The sequence below is a fragment of the Lepisosteus platostomus genome, chromosome 21, assembly GCF_059453375.1.
Source record: "Lepisosteus platostomus isolate fLepPlt1 chromosome 21, fLepPlt1.hap1, whole genome shotgun sequence".
In the NCBI taxonomy this organism is placed as follows: Eukaryota; Metazoa; Chordata; class Actinopteri; order Semionotiformes; family Lepisosteidae; genus Lepisosteus; species Lepisosteus platostomus.
This window is the reverse complement of record NC_142631.1, coordinates 10,091,469-10,105,472: the sequence shown is the minus strand read 5'-3', so window position 1 is coordinate 10,105,472 and position 14,004 is coordinate 10,091,469. Positions and strand designations below refer to the sequence as shown.

The 14,004-nt window shown below is 38.9% G+C and overlaps 1 protein-coding gene across 1 annotated transcript; it reads left to right on the top strand.

Annotated features, from left to right (window-relative positions):
• Positions 1 to 1,705: 1,705 nt before the first annotated feature.
• dolpp1 (dolichyldiphosphatase 1) lies at positions 1,706 to 13,799 on the top strand. The gene is made up of 8 exons (XM_088614773.1): positions 1,706 to 1,824; positions 3,200 to 3,300; positions 3,968 to 4,052; positions 5,382 to 5,481; positions 8,432 to 8,530; positions 10,574 to 10,702; positions 12,464 to 12,553; positions 12,691 to 13,799. The coding sequence occupies exons 1-8, from the start codon at positions 1,749 to 1,751 to the stop codon at positions 12,725 to 12,727; spliced, it is 717 nt and encodes a 238-aa protein (XP_088470899.1). The 5' UTR covers positions 1,706 to 1,748; the 3' UTR covers positions 12,728 to 13,799.
• The last annotated feature ends 205 nt before the right edge of the window (positions 13,800 to 14,004 follow it).

The following is a 14,004-nucleotide window of genomic DNA, read 5'->3' as shown; positions in this document are numbered from 1 at the left end:
CAGACGCTTCTTAGTTTTGTTCAAAAGATGATAAAATCCAGGGCTTCCACGGTGCTCAGCCGATACTTACCCCTGCAGGAGCGCAGTTTGAGCTCAACAGTTTAATTATATGTGCGGGTGTCTTACCCCAACTGGTCTCTGCCAGTGCACAGACACTTTAATACTGCAGATTGATTAGTCACAGTCGCCTATTGACATATAAATGATCTTGTTTATGTTATCGTTGTATCATCAGAGGTACCGATATGATCTAACAGAATTGCGTGGTGTTGCCAAGTTCACTAGTAGCAAACAAGTTCAGCACAGCCCTCAAACGTACCGTAGGATTGCGGAGATAACCAAACGCCACGCGAATCCAGAAGGAATACTGGCATGTCTGAGGAAAAAGAAAGGCAAGTATAGTACTGTACTTGAACAGAGAACGGTGAAAAGCTGGTGTTCAGTAGCCATAGGGTGGCTGTTATAGACATTATTGGAGCCCTGAAATAATCCACAATTTTCAAGATGTGTGTCGGACCATGTTAGTAATTAAGGATTCATGATGATAAACATTTTTTCAACCAAAACCATTATTATCATTGTTAATAATAATAATAATTCATAATTGCTTACACTTGTATAGCGCTTTTCTGGACACTCCACTCAAAGCGCTTTACAGGTAATGGGGACTCCCCTCCACCACCACCAATGTGCAGCATCCAGCCATAGTGCGCCAGAACGCTCACCACACATCAGCTATCAGTGGGGAGGAGAGCAGAGTGATGAAGCCAATTCATAGAGGGGGATTATTAGGAGGCCATGATTGGTAAGGGCCAATGGGAAATTTGGCCAGGACGCCGGGGTTACACCCCTACTCTTTTCGAGAAATTACCCGGGATTTTTAATGACCACAGAGAGTCTGGACCTCAGTTTTACGTCTCATCCGAAGGATGGCGCCTGTTTACAGTATAGTGTCCCCGTCACTATACTGGGGCATTAGGACCCACATGGACCGCAGGGGGAGCGCGGTCCAATTGTTACCAATTTAGTTTTCTGTATATGAAATTGTACACTGAACTGGAATATTCTACATTATGATGAATTGATTTTCACATTAATGTCTCTGAAGATAATGCCTCTTTCAGGTGATTCATAAAGCTTTCATTTATAGTCTGTTTCCTTATGGGAAAAATATATATATAGCCTGTATTAAACTGCACAACTGTTCTGTAGAATTACTGGGTTTTTTTTTGCATTTAGAGTTATTTTATTTCTGTAATACGATTTAGGTTATCCAGTTTATGCAGATGTTATTTAAAATTGAGAGAACTTCCTTGAGAGATGTGTAATCTACCTCAACCGCTTGACTGAAGTTAAATATGAAAAGAGATTCCTGGCTTTGAGTACATAGTAGCGGCATAACGGTAAATACATAAAACGTAACAAGACCAGTGAAGGACGGTCTAAAATTAAATTCCTCATTCAATTAACATATTCGCATAATAGATAATAGAACCAGGCTTATTCCCCGTTCTATTTCTTATTGGCTACATTTTATTCGCCGGTGATACTCGTGTTCTGATTGGAGAAAATATTTTACCTCTCGCATATGTAATTGGGTGGTTGTTTCCCCTGAGAGGTTTTCAGCTTCTTCACTCTCACTGGCCCACTTTCGAGAAATAAAACTCCATTCCATTTTTTGATTGGCTGGAGGTATTTGGGCGTTGCACTTTGATTGGTCAGCTGTTAGTGCCCGGTATCCGGGTAAGATGGCGGCGGCAGAAGAGTGCTCTGTACCACCTCGGTGGCAGTCGGTTTCTCTTACCCATGTCGAGTATCCCTCAGGTAAAGAAGTTGCATATGTTTCTATTGTTAGTTCGCGTATCTGTAGTCTTAAGTAGTTTTAAAATTGTATTCGGGCAGATGATGTTTTGGAATTCCTTCTACTGAATGGACGGCCGAGGGTAACTGCTAAATAGTGAGCCATTCTGTGGAGAGGCTATTAGACGTTGTTAGCGTACGTAACACAGCGACTGCCAAATAGTGTGCCGGTTCCGCATGCGCAGTTTCTCAAAACTGTACAATAATTGGGTTCTCCAGTTTATATAGACATTAAAATTAAGACGCTTAAAATGCTTATTGTAAACTCTGTCAAGGCAGTGCGTATACAGCCAATCGCCCTGACGACTTATCCAAATAAGTAAGCCATTATCCGCTAACACTGTACTTTTTGCAGTTCCTAATGGTCCCGAAAAATCACTGTACAGAATGGCAGAGTCTCACAATTACGCTTTATTTCTTTTGCTTAAGGTTGTTTTCACATGTTTATGGTTTACCTATATGCTCAGACTGTATGTCTGTTTAAGACAAGTTTATATTTACCACAGGAAAACACACCTGCGCCTAGTCAGTAGATAATCGTTTAAACATTTGGGTGAAGTATGCACACTTTACTCTGACAGAGTCGCCGGTCAATAAATCATTTATGAAAACCACGACATACCGAAGAATGATTTATTTTTACGTGTTATTGTATTCAAAGTAGCTCATGTGTGAGTTTTCTTATGACCTGGCTTGATATTTGAAAGGTTGTTTAATACAAGAAGGAGGTAAAATGAAAGCACAGAAAATGTCACTAGGTTGCTGAAATTGCTAACTTTATGTAAATGATATTAGTGGGTTAGCCCCTTAACCTCAGGAATATATTCAAAGCTTGCTACAGCAATGTATGTTTCCCCTTCATAGTGTGAAAGGGATTACAGATTCCCTGTCAACCCCCTTCAGAAATTTGTAATTGCTGCCAGTGTGAAAAAGATGTGTATGTCAAAGTCATATATTTGTATGAGGTCATAGGAATTGTTTAAGATTGTGTGTGCTGTAGCAGCCTTAATTTTTAGTACTTTGATAATGATTAGCAAAAACAGCTATAAGGGACTTATAATGTTAAAGCTTTCTCTGAATATCTGTTTTACCTGTAGGTAGACAATATCACACTTAAAAACATGATTTCAGTATGTTGTGTCAGAAATTTAAACCAGAACTGAAAATGTGTTGCATTTTACTGTTGATGTATTTAAGATGATCTTTTTGCACACTGGATGCAGAAAGAGTGAATTTTCTTGCCTCAGATGTGAGGATTCTGTTGTTTTCCACAGCCGGTAAGACCAATCGTTAGAAAAACATGAACTCTTTCCTGATGTCATTTGTTGTTGCTTTTAAGGTGATCTAACAGGAGAGCTTCTGGCCTACTCCAGTCTCTTGCCAATCTTCATCCTAGTGAGCTTTGTGACACTCATCGTCTTTAAGCGTGAGCTGCACACAGTAAGTCAATTCAGCTTCGCCTTGAGTAGCGATGGACATGTGACTCATTAAACCAGTAATGAGCTGATTTAGGTCTTTAGGTGCTCAATTCAACTCGACTCTTAAAGACACTGGCCCTAAAGGGCTGGGATTGGACACCTGTGATCGATACATTGGTGAGCCAGTTATATAATCACTGCAAATGCACTGATCACAGGATTGTGATCAGTGAGCCATGTCTCTCGCCTCACTTTCCATCTGAGCGATCACAAGGTGAGACTGGGAACTGGTGAATTGATGTCTAGGGAAATTAACAGCACAGCCTGAACAGGAGGTGTTCCTTTGTTGTTGAGGCCGAACACATGTAGTCAGTGTTCACAAACCATAAAGCCGTTCTGCAGAAATGCAACCATAAATGCCTAATCAGTTATTCTGCTGAACATTCATATGCAGAGCTCACCTCTTGGGCATATTTCTAAACAGTGTACAAAGATTTGAATTAACCAAAGATTTTTTTTTCTCCTTGCTGGATTGTTCTGTTTGCTATTATGTTCTTTTTGTGCTGTTTATTGTTTGCGTTCAGCCTATTCTAATTCCGCTCTGAAAGAGGGCAGTTTTCTCCAGGAAACTCAAGCTTCCTTATTGTAATAACAGTGCGTTGTGTGTATCTGTGCTTTTTTTCCCCCAGATTTCGTTCTTTGGAGGGCTGGTTCTTAACGAGGGAGTCAACTGGGTATTGAAGCACATATTCAGGGAGCCGCGGCCCTGTGAAGGTATGGAGGAGCCTGTCATGCTGTGCGTTTGGAGGGAGGTAGTATTGTTGGATATGGCTTGACTTAGCCAGGCTGCACAAATGCAGTCAAAGCCAACAGTATTCTTATGACCAAGTCACAGCAGCGGTATCTGACATTGTAATATTCTTAGAGTGGGCCGTGTGGCGGCAGCACCAGGAAAGTCATAATAATAATAATTGCTTACACTTATATAGCGCTTTTCTGGACACTCCACTCAAAGCGCTTTACAGGTAATGGGGACTCCCCTCCACCACCACCAATGTGCAGCATCCACCTGGATGATGCGACGGCAGCCATAGTGCGCCAGAACGCTCACCACACATCAGCTAGCAGCGGGGAGGAGAGCAGAGTAATGAAACCAATTCATAGATGGGGATTATTAGGAGGCCATGATTGGTAAGGGCCGATGGGAAATTTGGCCAGGACGCCGGGGTTACACCCCTACTCTTTTCGAGAAACACACTGGGATTTTTAATGACCACAGAGAGTCAGGACCTCCGTTTTACGTCTCATCCGAAGGACGAGATGCAGAACAATGTTTTGGACAAATAAAAATGTGGTATTTGGAAACAAAAGTTCAGGAGAGTGATCAACCCCTATCTCCCTTGATCCCCTGACCTAACTTCCTGACATAAATGTAGCCTTGGTTTAATTTCCCACTCTGCCTTACACATTGTAGCCCATCCAGTTACCCCTGCGGCCTGCTTAAGCTCAGGGGTGCTCCTCAATGCCTGGGTGTCCTCTCCGAGATGATTGTTTTTGAGCTTGACACTGTGATCATGACAGTGTCTTACCAGTTCAGTGCTGAAACTAAGCCGTGAAATTGGTGTCATATTTATCCCCATCTAACAGAATCTTATCTGTTAAGATCATATGGAATCCTTGTCTGATAGAATATGTTGAACAGCACCGGAAATAGTGAAGTAACACATTTTGTTGAGCCCTGTTTTGAATTTATTTTGATTGAATCATAGTGGTCCTGGGAGCCTTTTAGATATTTAAATGCACCCTGGAGACCAAAAAGAAACTTTAAAATGTTTTTCTGCATCTTTAAAAGTGTTCCAACATTTCCTTAAAGGAGAAAGGACACTTTTTGAATCAAGCCAGTACATTAAAACTCTTTACATAGTCCTTACATTTTTCAGTTCTGTTTAAAATAGCCCATTTGAGTGGTTAAACTATTAGTGAGAAAGGGTGTTTCTGTGTCAGTGTGCTATGATTTCATACGGGGATCCACCTTAGCCTTAAAAAATATCCTGCCCTCTTTTCCATTTTTGTCTTTCTTGTTCTTTATTTCTGTCATCACAGGAGCTCATACCACACTAACTACTGAATATGGGATGCCCTCAAGTCACTCTCAGTTCATCTGGTTTTTCTTTATATACTCATTTCTCTTCCTTTATTTAAGGTAAGGTTGTTTTAATGTATCCTTTTATCAAATGTTTTATTTTTTCTCCTGATATGTCAATGATGCTGACAAGAGTTTACAACTACTGTACATCTTTTCAGCTGAGCATTCTGGATTTCTAGTGCATCTGAGCAGTGTTTTGATATAAAAAGAGTAAGTCAAGGTGTTTGAAAGAGGATTTAACATTCTCCATACTTCACCTGTGAAGAGAAACAGTGGAAATGTTTGAGATTTTAAAAAACACTAAAAAGCAGTGTTTTTATAGCCTGTGAAAGATCTCCTTATTAAATGTTTTGCAAATGTGTAAATGCATTCATCTTCTCTCTAAATGTCTACTGACTTTAGTCAAAACATCTATTTCACTAGAACTATTAGTGGTCTCGCCAAGTTTGGCCCTTACTCATTGTCAGTGCAGCCCAGGATGGATGCAGCCCTGGATGGGACTCTGGTCAATATGCTGACACCTCTCAGTTCAGTTAATATAATATTTCTCCATCAGCTAGCTGTCATAAATTTAGGCCCTCTTAATATACACAGCAGAGAACCTTGTCTGTGCCACCCCACTCCCTGCTACCAGCCTCTGCACTGGCAAACTCTTACTAAAAGCTATTTGATTACTCAGGGTTTGGCAGCCTTTCAGAAGGGGTGTGCCTAGAGCTAGTTCATGCACCTGTTATGGATTTGCATGATACTTTTTCAGTGTCAAGAATAGCCCAACTTAAAATAATGTATAATATCTTAAATTAATATGCATGTCTTACCATTGAGTGAACTGACTTAATGTGTGAGAATACCTGTTCACGGAATTACAGTTGTATGCAAAGGTTTGGGCACCCCCGGCCAAATTACACATTTTGTTGATTTTCTATGTGAATGGAAGTTAACACAACCTTGACATATTTCTGCAGATTTTAATGCACAGTTACTATTTTCTGAATTGAACAGATTGAAAAAAATAAAACAGTAAATGTGGCATGTGCAAAAGTTTGGCCACCCTATCAGTCAGTATTTAGCATCACCCACTTTGGCAGAAATCATAGCCTCCAAACGTTTCTTGTAACCAGCTAACAGTCTTTCTATTCTTGTTTTAGGATTTTTTTCCCACTCTTCCTTGTAAAACGCTTCTAGTTCAGAAATATTCTTAGGTTGTCTTGCATGCACTGCATGTCTGAGATCTGCCCACAGATCTTCAATAATATTTAAGTCTGTGGCCTGTGAAGGCCATTCCAAAACCTTAATCTTTCCTTTCTTGAAGTAGTTCATGGTTGATTTTGAGGTATGTTTTGGATCATTCATTGTCTTGTTGTAATATCCAACCTCTTCTCAGCTTCAGTTTATTCACTGACTCTGGAACATTAGCTTCTGAAATGTGTTATACTTGGTAGAATCCATTCTACTACTAGAAGTGCTCTGCAAGGAAGAGTGTGGGGGGAAAATTCCTAAAGCAAGAATAGAAAGACTGTTAGCTGGCTACAAGAAACGTTTGGAGGCTGTGATTTCTGCCAAAGGGGGTGTTAACTAAGTACTGACTGACAGGGTGCCCAAACGTTTGCACATGCCACATTTACTGTTTTATGTTTTTCTATCTGTTAAATTCAGCAAATAAAAAGTAACTGTCCATTAAAATTTGCAGAAACATGTTAAGTTTGTCTGTCCGCTGCAGAGGTTGCGTTAACTTCTTTTCACTTGGAAAATCAACAAAACATGTCATTTGGCCAGGGGTGCCCAAACATTTGCATATGACTGTATGTTGATCCCAATGCTGCCTAAATTCCAAGACCGTGATCTTTTAAACATCTGTGGTTTGAAACTTTTGTGTATTTTCCTTGCAAAGTTATTAACATCTGAAACATCATGTCTCAAAAATAAATAGGTGTTTAAATGATAAAGTGAAAGTTGTGAGAATTTTCAAATCACCCTCAACAAAATGCAAGAAGTTTGACATATCTGGGTGGTTTTGTTAAAAAACTGTTGAAGTTCCAAAAAATACAAATCAATTTGATATCAAACTTTGAGCTAATTTGAAATGTGGTGCATTTCAAAATCCTCAACACCCATCCACTGAAACATTGAGAAATAAAAAAATTGCTGGTATCAAAGCTGCCTGGTTTAGTCAGAAAAGAAAATGTGCCAAAATGTTGGATATCCTGAAATCTGACAGAATATTCTGATGCCAGATCCCACATATACACTCAGCATCACAGATTGTGCTATGGTTTGAAAGTTCTTAAGATGTTGGCAATAGCTAAAATTTGAGGGGTCAGTGTCCTGAGAGTAAATGGCAGTTATTGCAAGAAATGCCTTCCACGTTTTTAAAAGCCCCAAAATAATTTGATCTGCACCCTGCAGTTAGAAGTCAAGTGCATATGTACACTGTATGGTGATCTCGGCTAGAAATGTTGAAATGTTGCCACCCGTTTTTCACCGTGCCATTCTGGGTAGTTTTGACCTTTTTCTGTCAAAACTCTCGCTTGCATACAGTCCACAAAGCGTGCCAAAACCTTCCCCCGGCTTAACATTTTTCAAACTTGAGTGTAAAGTCAAACAGTGTAATCAGGGCCGGGAATTGCAAGCCTTCTTGTAAAAACATTTGGCTAGCCCTGCTAAAAATAATGCAATAAATAAACCAAGTGAATCCTTTTTTTATGCCAAAGAGCTTTCTTTCAGTGGGTAGTATGTTGTAGAGAATAGCAGGACAGTCAAGCATAGTTTTTATGTTTTTTTAACTTAATTTCCACGTGGTTTATTAGACTTTCATTGCACGTGCCATTAGAAAATCTTTTTTCGTGGTGGTAATCGCATCTGTGCCTCAGGTTGCTGAACCCTGGCGTAGGACATCGTCGGAAATATTATTTTCGAAATTCGTATGTCCTGGAATGGTTATTTTAGCAGCTGTAAGGAAATACCTTTGCTGATTGTAAATGAAATCTTTTTCCTTTTGTTTTCATAGAATGCATCAAACTAACAATGCCAGATGCCTGGAACTGCTTTGGAGACACATCCTGTCTATCTGCTTGCTAACTGTGGCCTTGTCTGTCTCCTACAGCAGGTACAAATCCTTGATAAACCTCTCTTTATAAGTAGGTTGGACTCCAGAGATGGAATAAGCATGACAAAATGCTAAGCATGTAATGCAACAGACAGAACATTTCCGGTAGCTAGACCTAATGCGTATGCTTGCACTTCCAAGTCAGATGTGTGAATGCTTTAAAGGCCAATTCATATCTGTGTGTATACTGATGCTGAAGCAAAAATGCATCTATAAATACAAAAAATTACAGTTTTCAGTTAAATAGTTTATAATCAAGTTTCAGTTGTACATGGGCTGTAAACCTGAAAATCACCACCACACATCTGAGATTAAGGCAGTGATCTCTTTCAGGACAGTATTATTTTATTTAGTTAAGGGTTTTGTTTTTCCTTAAGTGTAGGGTATTTTTCAGTGACTTAATTTCTGAAAAGACATTCTTTTTTACAAATATTGCAGTTAGGTGGATGATTGATAAATAAGTCTTTTTTTTCACTTGGTGACTGACACTTTTATTTGTGTTCTAACATACTGAAAGTCTAAAGGTTCAAATGCTTTATAACAATGACAGCTGAGTACAATGAATGCACCTTGTGCATGATACCCTGTTTAGTAACAACATTTGATTGTTGTGTATTCATGGTTTTTGACAGTTCTTTCACTATGCATAATTATTTCAGGCAATTTACTGATTATATATTACTGTATCATACATAAGATACCATTTTTTGTTTATCCAAAAATGTTAACTTATGACTGATACAGTAATATAAAACTTCACTCTGGTATTAGTTTTGAAATCCTTTGTGCTACAGCTGTTTTCACATGACTCTTAGATGCACAAACAGTAATGATCAAGAATTACAAATAACAGATTCTTCACTTAAAACATAACTTGCCAACGTTATATAGAATTTTGTCTGATTTGATTTCTTTAAATATGTATTTATAACCATTGGATACAGTACTTGTTAAAGGTAGTTTATACTGGGATAACCCAGGAATGTCTGATTACACAACTGTAGTACATTGCTTCATGTGTACAAAATCATGTCTGATTTGATGATGATTATTAATTGGGTTGCATATGTTCAGTTGTATTTTACTGTACTTGTTTGAGGTGATTTATGAAAAGTGCCTTATAAATGTATTATACTAAAAAATATAAAACATCTGACATTATTATTTGTATAATATTTTAAATATTGCATTTTAAGGGCTTGTAATTTTCAGGGTCATGCTATGTCCTTTTACAGTTTTGAGCCAATCTGGTGTGATGAAGCCATTGAAATTGTAGTTATAAAATTAAGATTTTAATTTCACTATCACTCTGCAACTCACAACTGGCAACCCACTGAAACTAAGCAGGTGTGAGCCTGGTCAGTACCTTAATGGGAGACCTCCTGGGAAAAACTAAGGTTGCTGCTGGAAGAGGTGTTAGTGGGCGCTCACCCTGCAGTTCATGTGGGTCCTAATGACCCAGTATAGTGATGGAGACACTATACTGTAAACAGGCGCCGTCCTTCGGATGAGACGTAAAACCGAGGTCCTGACTCTCTGTGGTCATTAAAAATCCCAGGGCGCTTCTTGAAAAGAGTAGGGGTGTAACCCAGGCGTCCTGGCCAAATTTCCCAATGGCCCTTACCAATCATGGCCTCCTAATAATCCCCATCTATGAGTTGGCTTCATTACTCTGCTCTCCTCCCCACTGATAAGCTGGTGTGTGGTGAGCGTTCTGGCGCACTATGGCTGCCGTCGCATCATCCATGTTGGGCTGCACATTGGTGGTGGTGGAGGGGAGTCCCCATTACCTGTAAAGCGCTTTGAGTGGAGTGTCCAGAAAAGCGCTATATATGTATATGCATTTATCAATTCCTCAGCTCATGGTATCTTGCCAAAATGTAGCAGCACAGAGCTAGGTTATTGACTCTGAGATTTTTTTATGCGGATTGCACGGACACAGAAGAATTGTAAATTAAGGTATTGAAACTTAGGAATGGCTAAAATAGTTTAGTTGTTTTAGATTCTCCAATTTAATTTTTTGTTATTTTTCATTTTTTTCAGAGTATATCTGTTGTACCATTCCTGGAGTCAGGTTATATATGGTGGAGTTGCTGGCAGCATTATAGGGGCAGTCTGGTTTTTTATCACCCAGGAATTACTTACACCACTCTTTCCTAAGATCGCAGCATGGTAAGTACCCCTGTCACCTATAGGTATGTTTACTTAAGATAAGGTTGTAGCAGTTGGAGGCTTTATTTTTTTAATAAAATGAGAAGCAAGAAGCATGCAAATTGATTACTGGCACCAACTAAGATGCCATTGAATGTCCACTCAGTTTTATCTTTTAATTAATCAGGCTTTGTTTTCCATATTTGTGGACAGTTCCCCAACACCTATCTGTGCTTCTATATCTTTAGTAATGATTGAAGTGTATTATAACTTTTGTAGTGCAAATTCACTAGATCTGTCCCTTTTAAAACTATTTCTAGACCTGTAGCTATACTCCAGGTGCTCTACAAATAACTCCCAAAATTCGGTCAAGCTGTTCCAGTTCTACACAATCATCTGCTGCATTACTTATTGCTAAAAAAATACAACAGATGGCTTTAACCTCATACATGAGGTGCATTCAGTCAATCAAACATATCTCCCCATGACACCAGCCAAATTGGCCACAGTTCAAAGACTGGTTATACAGGCAACTATACAGACAGTGGTTTGTAAAATAAACAGGTGTTTTTGTAAAATCGTTTGTTTTAAAAGCAGTCAAAAATGTTTAAAATCACACGGTGCTTTTTCATGGTATTTCTCATGGTGTTTTTTCCGTGGTAGTGACACATACAGAACTGTTTCTGTAAATGTTTCAAATGTAATATTTTATTTGAAACACCCCAATTAACCCTTGGATTTAATGAGCTCAACAATTATTAGTGGTTAGTTACAGCTGGATAAATGACTTAATTTGATGCAACAGAGTCTAAGAATGAGACAAACTGTTAAAATCTTGCAAAGCTCGCTGTAGAAATGGGGACAGCTTGGCCTAATGAAAGCTGTTGAATGGATGATGACAGTTGATCTGATGGGTGGAAATGGGTCTAAAAGAGAAAGCAACATTTTATTCTCATTGGAAGTACTACTGCTTGAAAAGATCTACATTTGTACTCATCCACAGTTGCAACAGAATTTGTCACTGCAAAGGTATCAACAGATATTCTAGAGGTCTTTGTGTGTGGCAGGTTTTTAAGATTCCTTTGTTCAGATGAAGATCTGATCTTGTGGAATCTGTTTTAAAGTGTCAAGTACAGTCATAGGGTGCCAGTACTGATTGCATATCTTAATTTGGTAGGTTGCAGTGTGCAAAAATTATATAAGGATTAATTTGTACAACTGGAAGATCAGATCACTTTATTAGCCATATGCAATTTCTAGGAATTCGTCTTTTCACATACCCCAGCTTGCTCTCCATGAGACAGACACACATACAGGGAGAGAAGCATGGGGTCAGAGCGCAGGGTCAGCTATTGTACTGTGCCCCTGGAGCAGTTGGGGTTAAGGGCTTTGCTCAGGGACCCAACGGAGTAGAAATTCTTTGCCGGCTGTGGGATTTGAACCGGCAACCTTCCAGCCACAGGCGCAGATCCTTAGCCACAGTCCTACCGCTCCGCCCCAAGATTGAACATGTTTGTTTTAGTGACTCGAGGTTTCATTGAACGGAAACATGGTGTAAATTCTCTCAAACACCAGGGCAGTGGATATGTGTGTAAAAATGTTGGGGAGGTCATATAAATCATATATTATTTAACAGCAAATCGTGATCCACATCCAAAATATCCCTTATTGTGCTGTTTACATTTTCAATTTTTAAAGACCAAATTTTTTTTTTTAATTATGTTCTGAGCGGATGGCAGTTCATTGTTAATTATCTCTAATTGTTTTTGTTTCTCCCTACAGGCCAGTATCGGAGTTTTTTCTCATCCGGGACACAAGCCTCATTCCAAACATCCTGTGGTTTGAATATACAGTAACACGAGCAGAAGCAAGGTAACTATGTGTAAACTTAAGCGTCTAAAAAAAGTCTAAGGTGTGCACTTAGAGTTTTAGGAAGAGTACAAGTGCCAAATTTGAATGATTGAATGTGTATTTGTTTGTAGCTAATGTCGTTTTTTTGTGTTATTTAGAAACAGACAACGAAAGCTGGGAACAAAACTTCAGTGATATCTGCAGTTCCTTGTTTAAACCTGGAAAGGACCACACACTGGAGAATCTAGACTGCTACGAGGGGAACCATTTAAAGGACGGACCACAGGAAGTGCTTGGACTGACCTACAGCCTGAGCAAGTCAATTGGCTTGCTTCTGGTGCTCGCGCAGCTTGCTAAATGCTCCCCAATGCATGCGTGACCGTGCAGGAGGCAGACTATTTAATGAAAAGATTAATATATTTTAGCCACAAGCGCACGTTGACAGTAATAAAGTACTGTATCTGATTTTGGGAGCAAAAAGAGGATTCAGAAAAGCAAACATGAAAGTGGTTTGTTGATATTGAGGCATGAAAATATTAGATGTGTGTTTTGTTTTTTTTAAGTACAATTTTGGTGGCTTTTTGGGGGGGTGGGAGTGGGGTGGACATAACACTTTTGACTTTTTGATCATGCATTTAAGAAATTATACACTTTTTTTGTAAGAAACCAGTTAAAAGTTTAATATAAACTAAATTTGCACTTTGTGAAGATTAAAAAAAAATAATGAAAAAATGCTTTTATGAACACTATAGACAAATGTGGAAGAAAACTGAAATTTTGTCCCTGGTACTTTAACCTGTGTCTTTGTGTGATTGTCAGCCTCTTTTGCCAAGTGCAAGAAATGTTTTTTTTTTAATTATTATGCATCCTTTCAAACATTGGCATTAAGCTAGGAGAGTATGGAACCCAACTACCGAATGTCTCTAAATGTTTTATAAAGCATTCCTCTTAAAAAAAAAAAAAAAGAAGCCTTAGCTATAGCAAACAACTTACTGCTCTGTTGTTGTTTTTCTGGCACGGTTTTAAAATGATCAGGTATAGTATAACATTTTAAAAATGAAAAATATGAGAACACCCTGGAATTATGATAACTGGAGTTACTTAAATGAAACATTGCAGGGGTGTATAAGAGGTTAGACAATGAAATTTCCTAAGGATTGGCCCGTTATGATGACCGGAGATACTGTACTGTCTTTCAAAGTGATGTTCAACTGAAGTCCTTACTCCATGGTTAAATAAAAATCCTATAGCGCTTCTCAAAAGAAAAGGGATTTTAACCCTGGTGTTCAACTGATATGCCATACCACTTATCACAGTCGGCTTTCGGAATCATCTCCCTTACTTCACCTGGTAAAACCATTTCTTCCTTTTCTACCTGGTCTGCTGTGCAGTGGGATTACTGCTGCCAAGTTATTTTTGTGTCATCGATGTAGTGCGACACTTCTATGGTGTATGAATTAGACCCCCTTCTA

Excerpts from the sequence above, each read along its gene's own strand:
- dolpp1 (XM_088614773.1), top strand. The coding sequence starts at position 1,749 with ATGGCGGCGGCAGAAGAGTGCTCTGTACCACCTCGGTGGCAGTCGGTT. Across the intron at positions 4,053-5,381 it reads GGAGCCGCGGCCCTGTGAAG|GAGCTCATACCACACTAACT; the intron begins GTATGGAGGAGC and ends CTGTCATCACAG. Across the intron at positions 5,482-8,431 it reads TTTCTCTTCCTTTATTTAAG|AATGCATCAAACTAACAATG; the intron begins GTAAGGTTGTTT and ends TTGTTTTCATAG.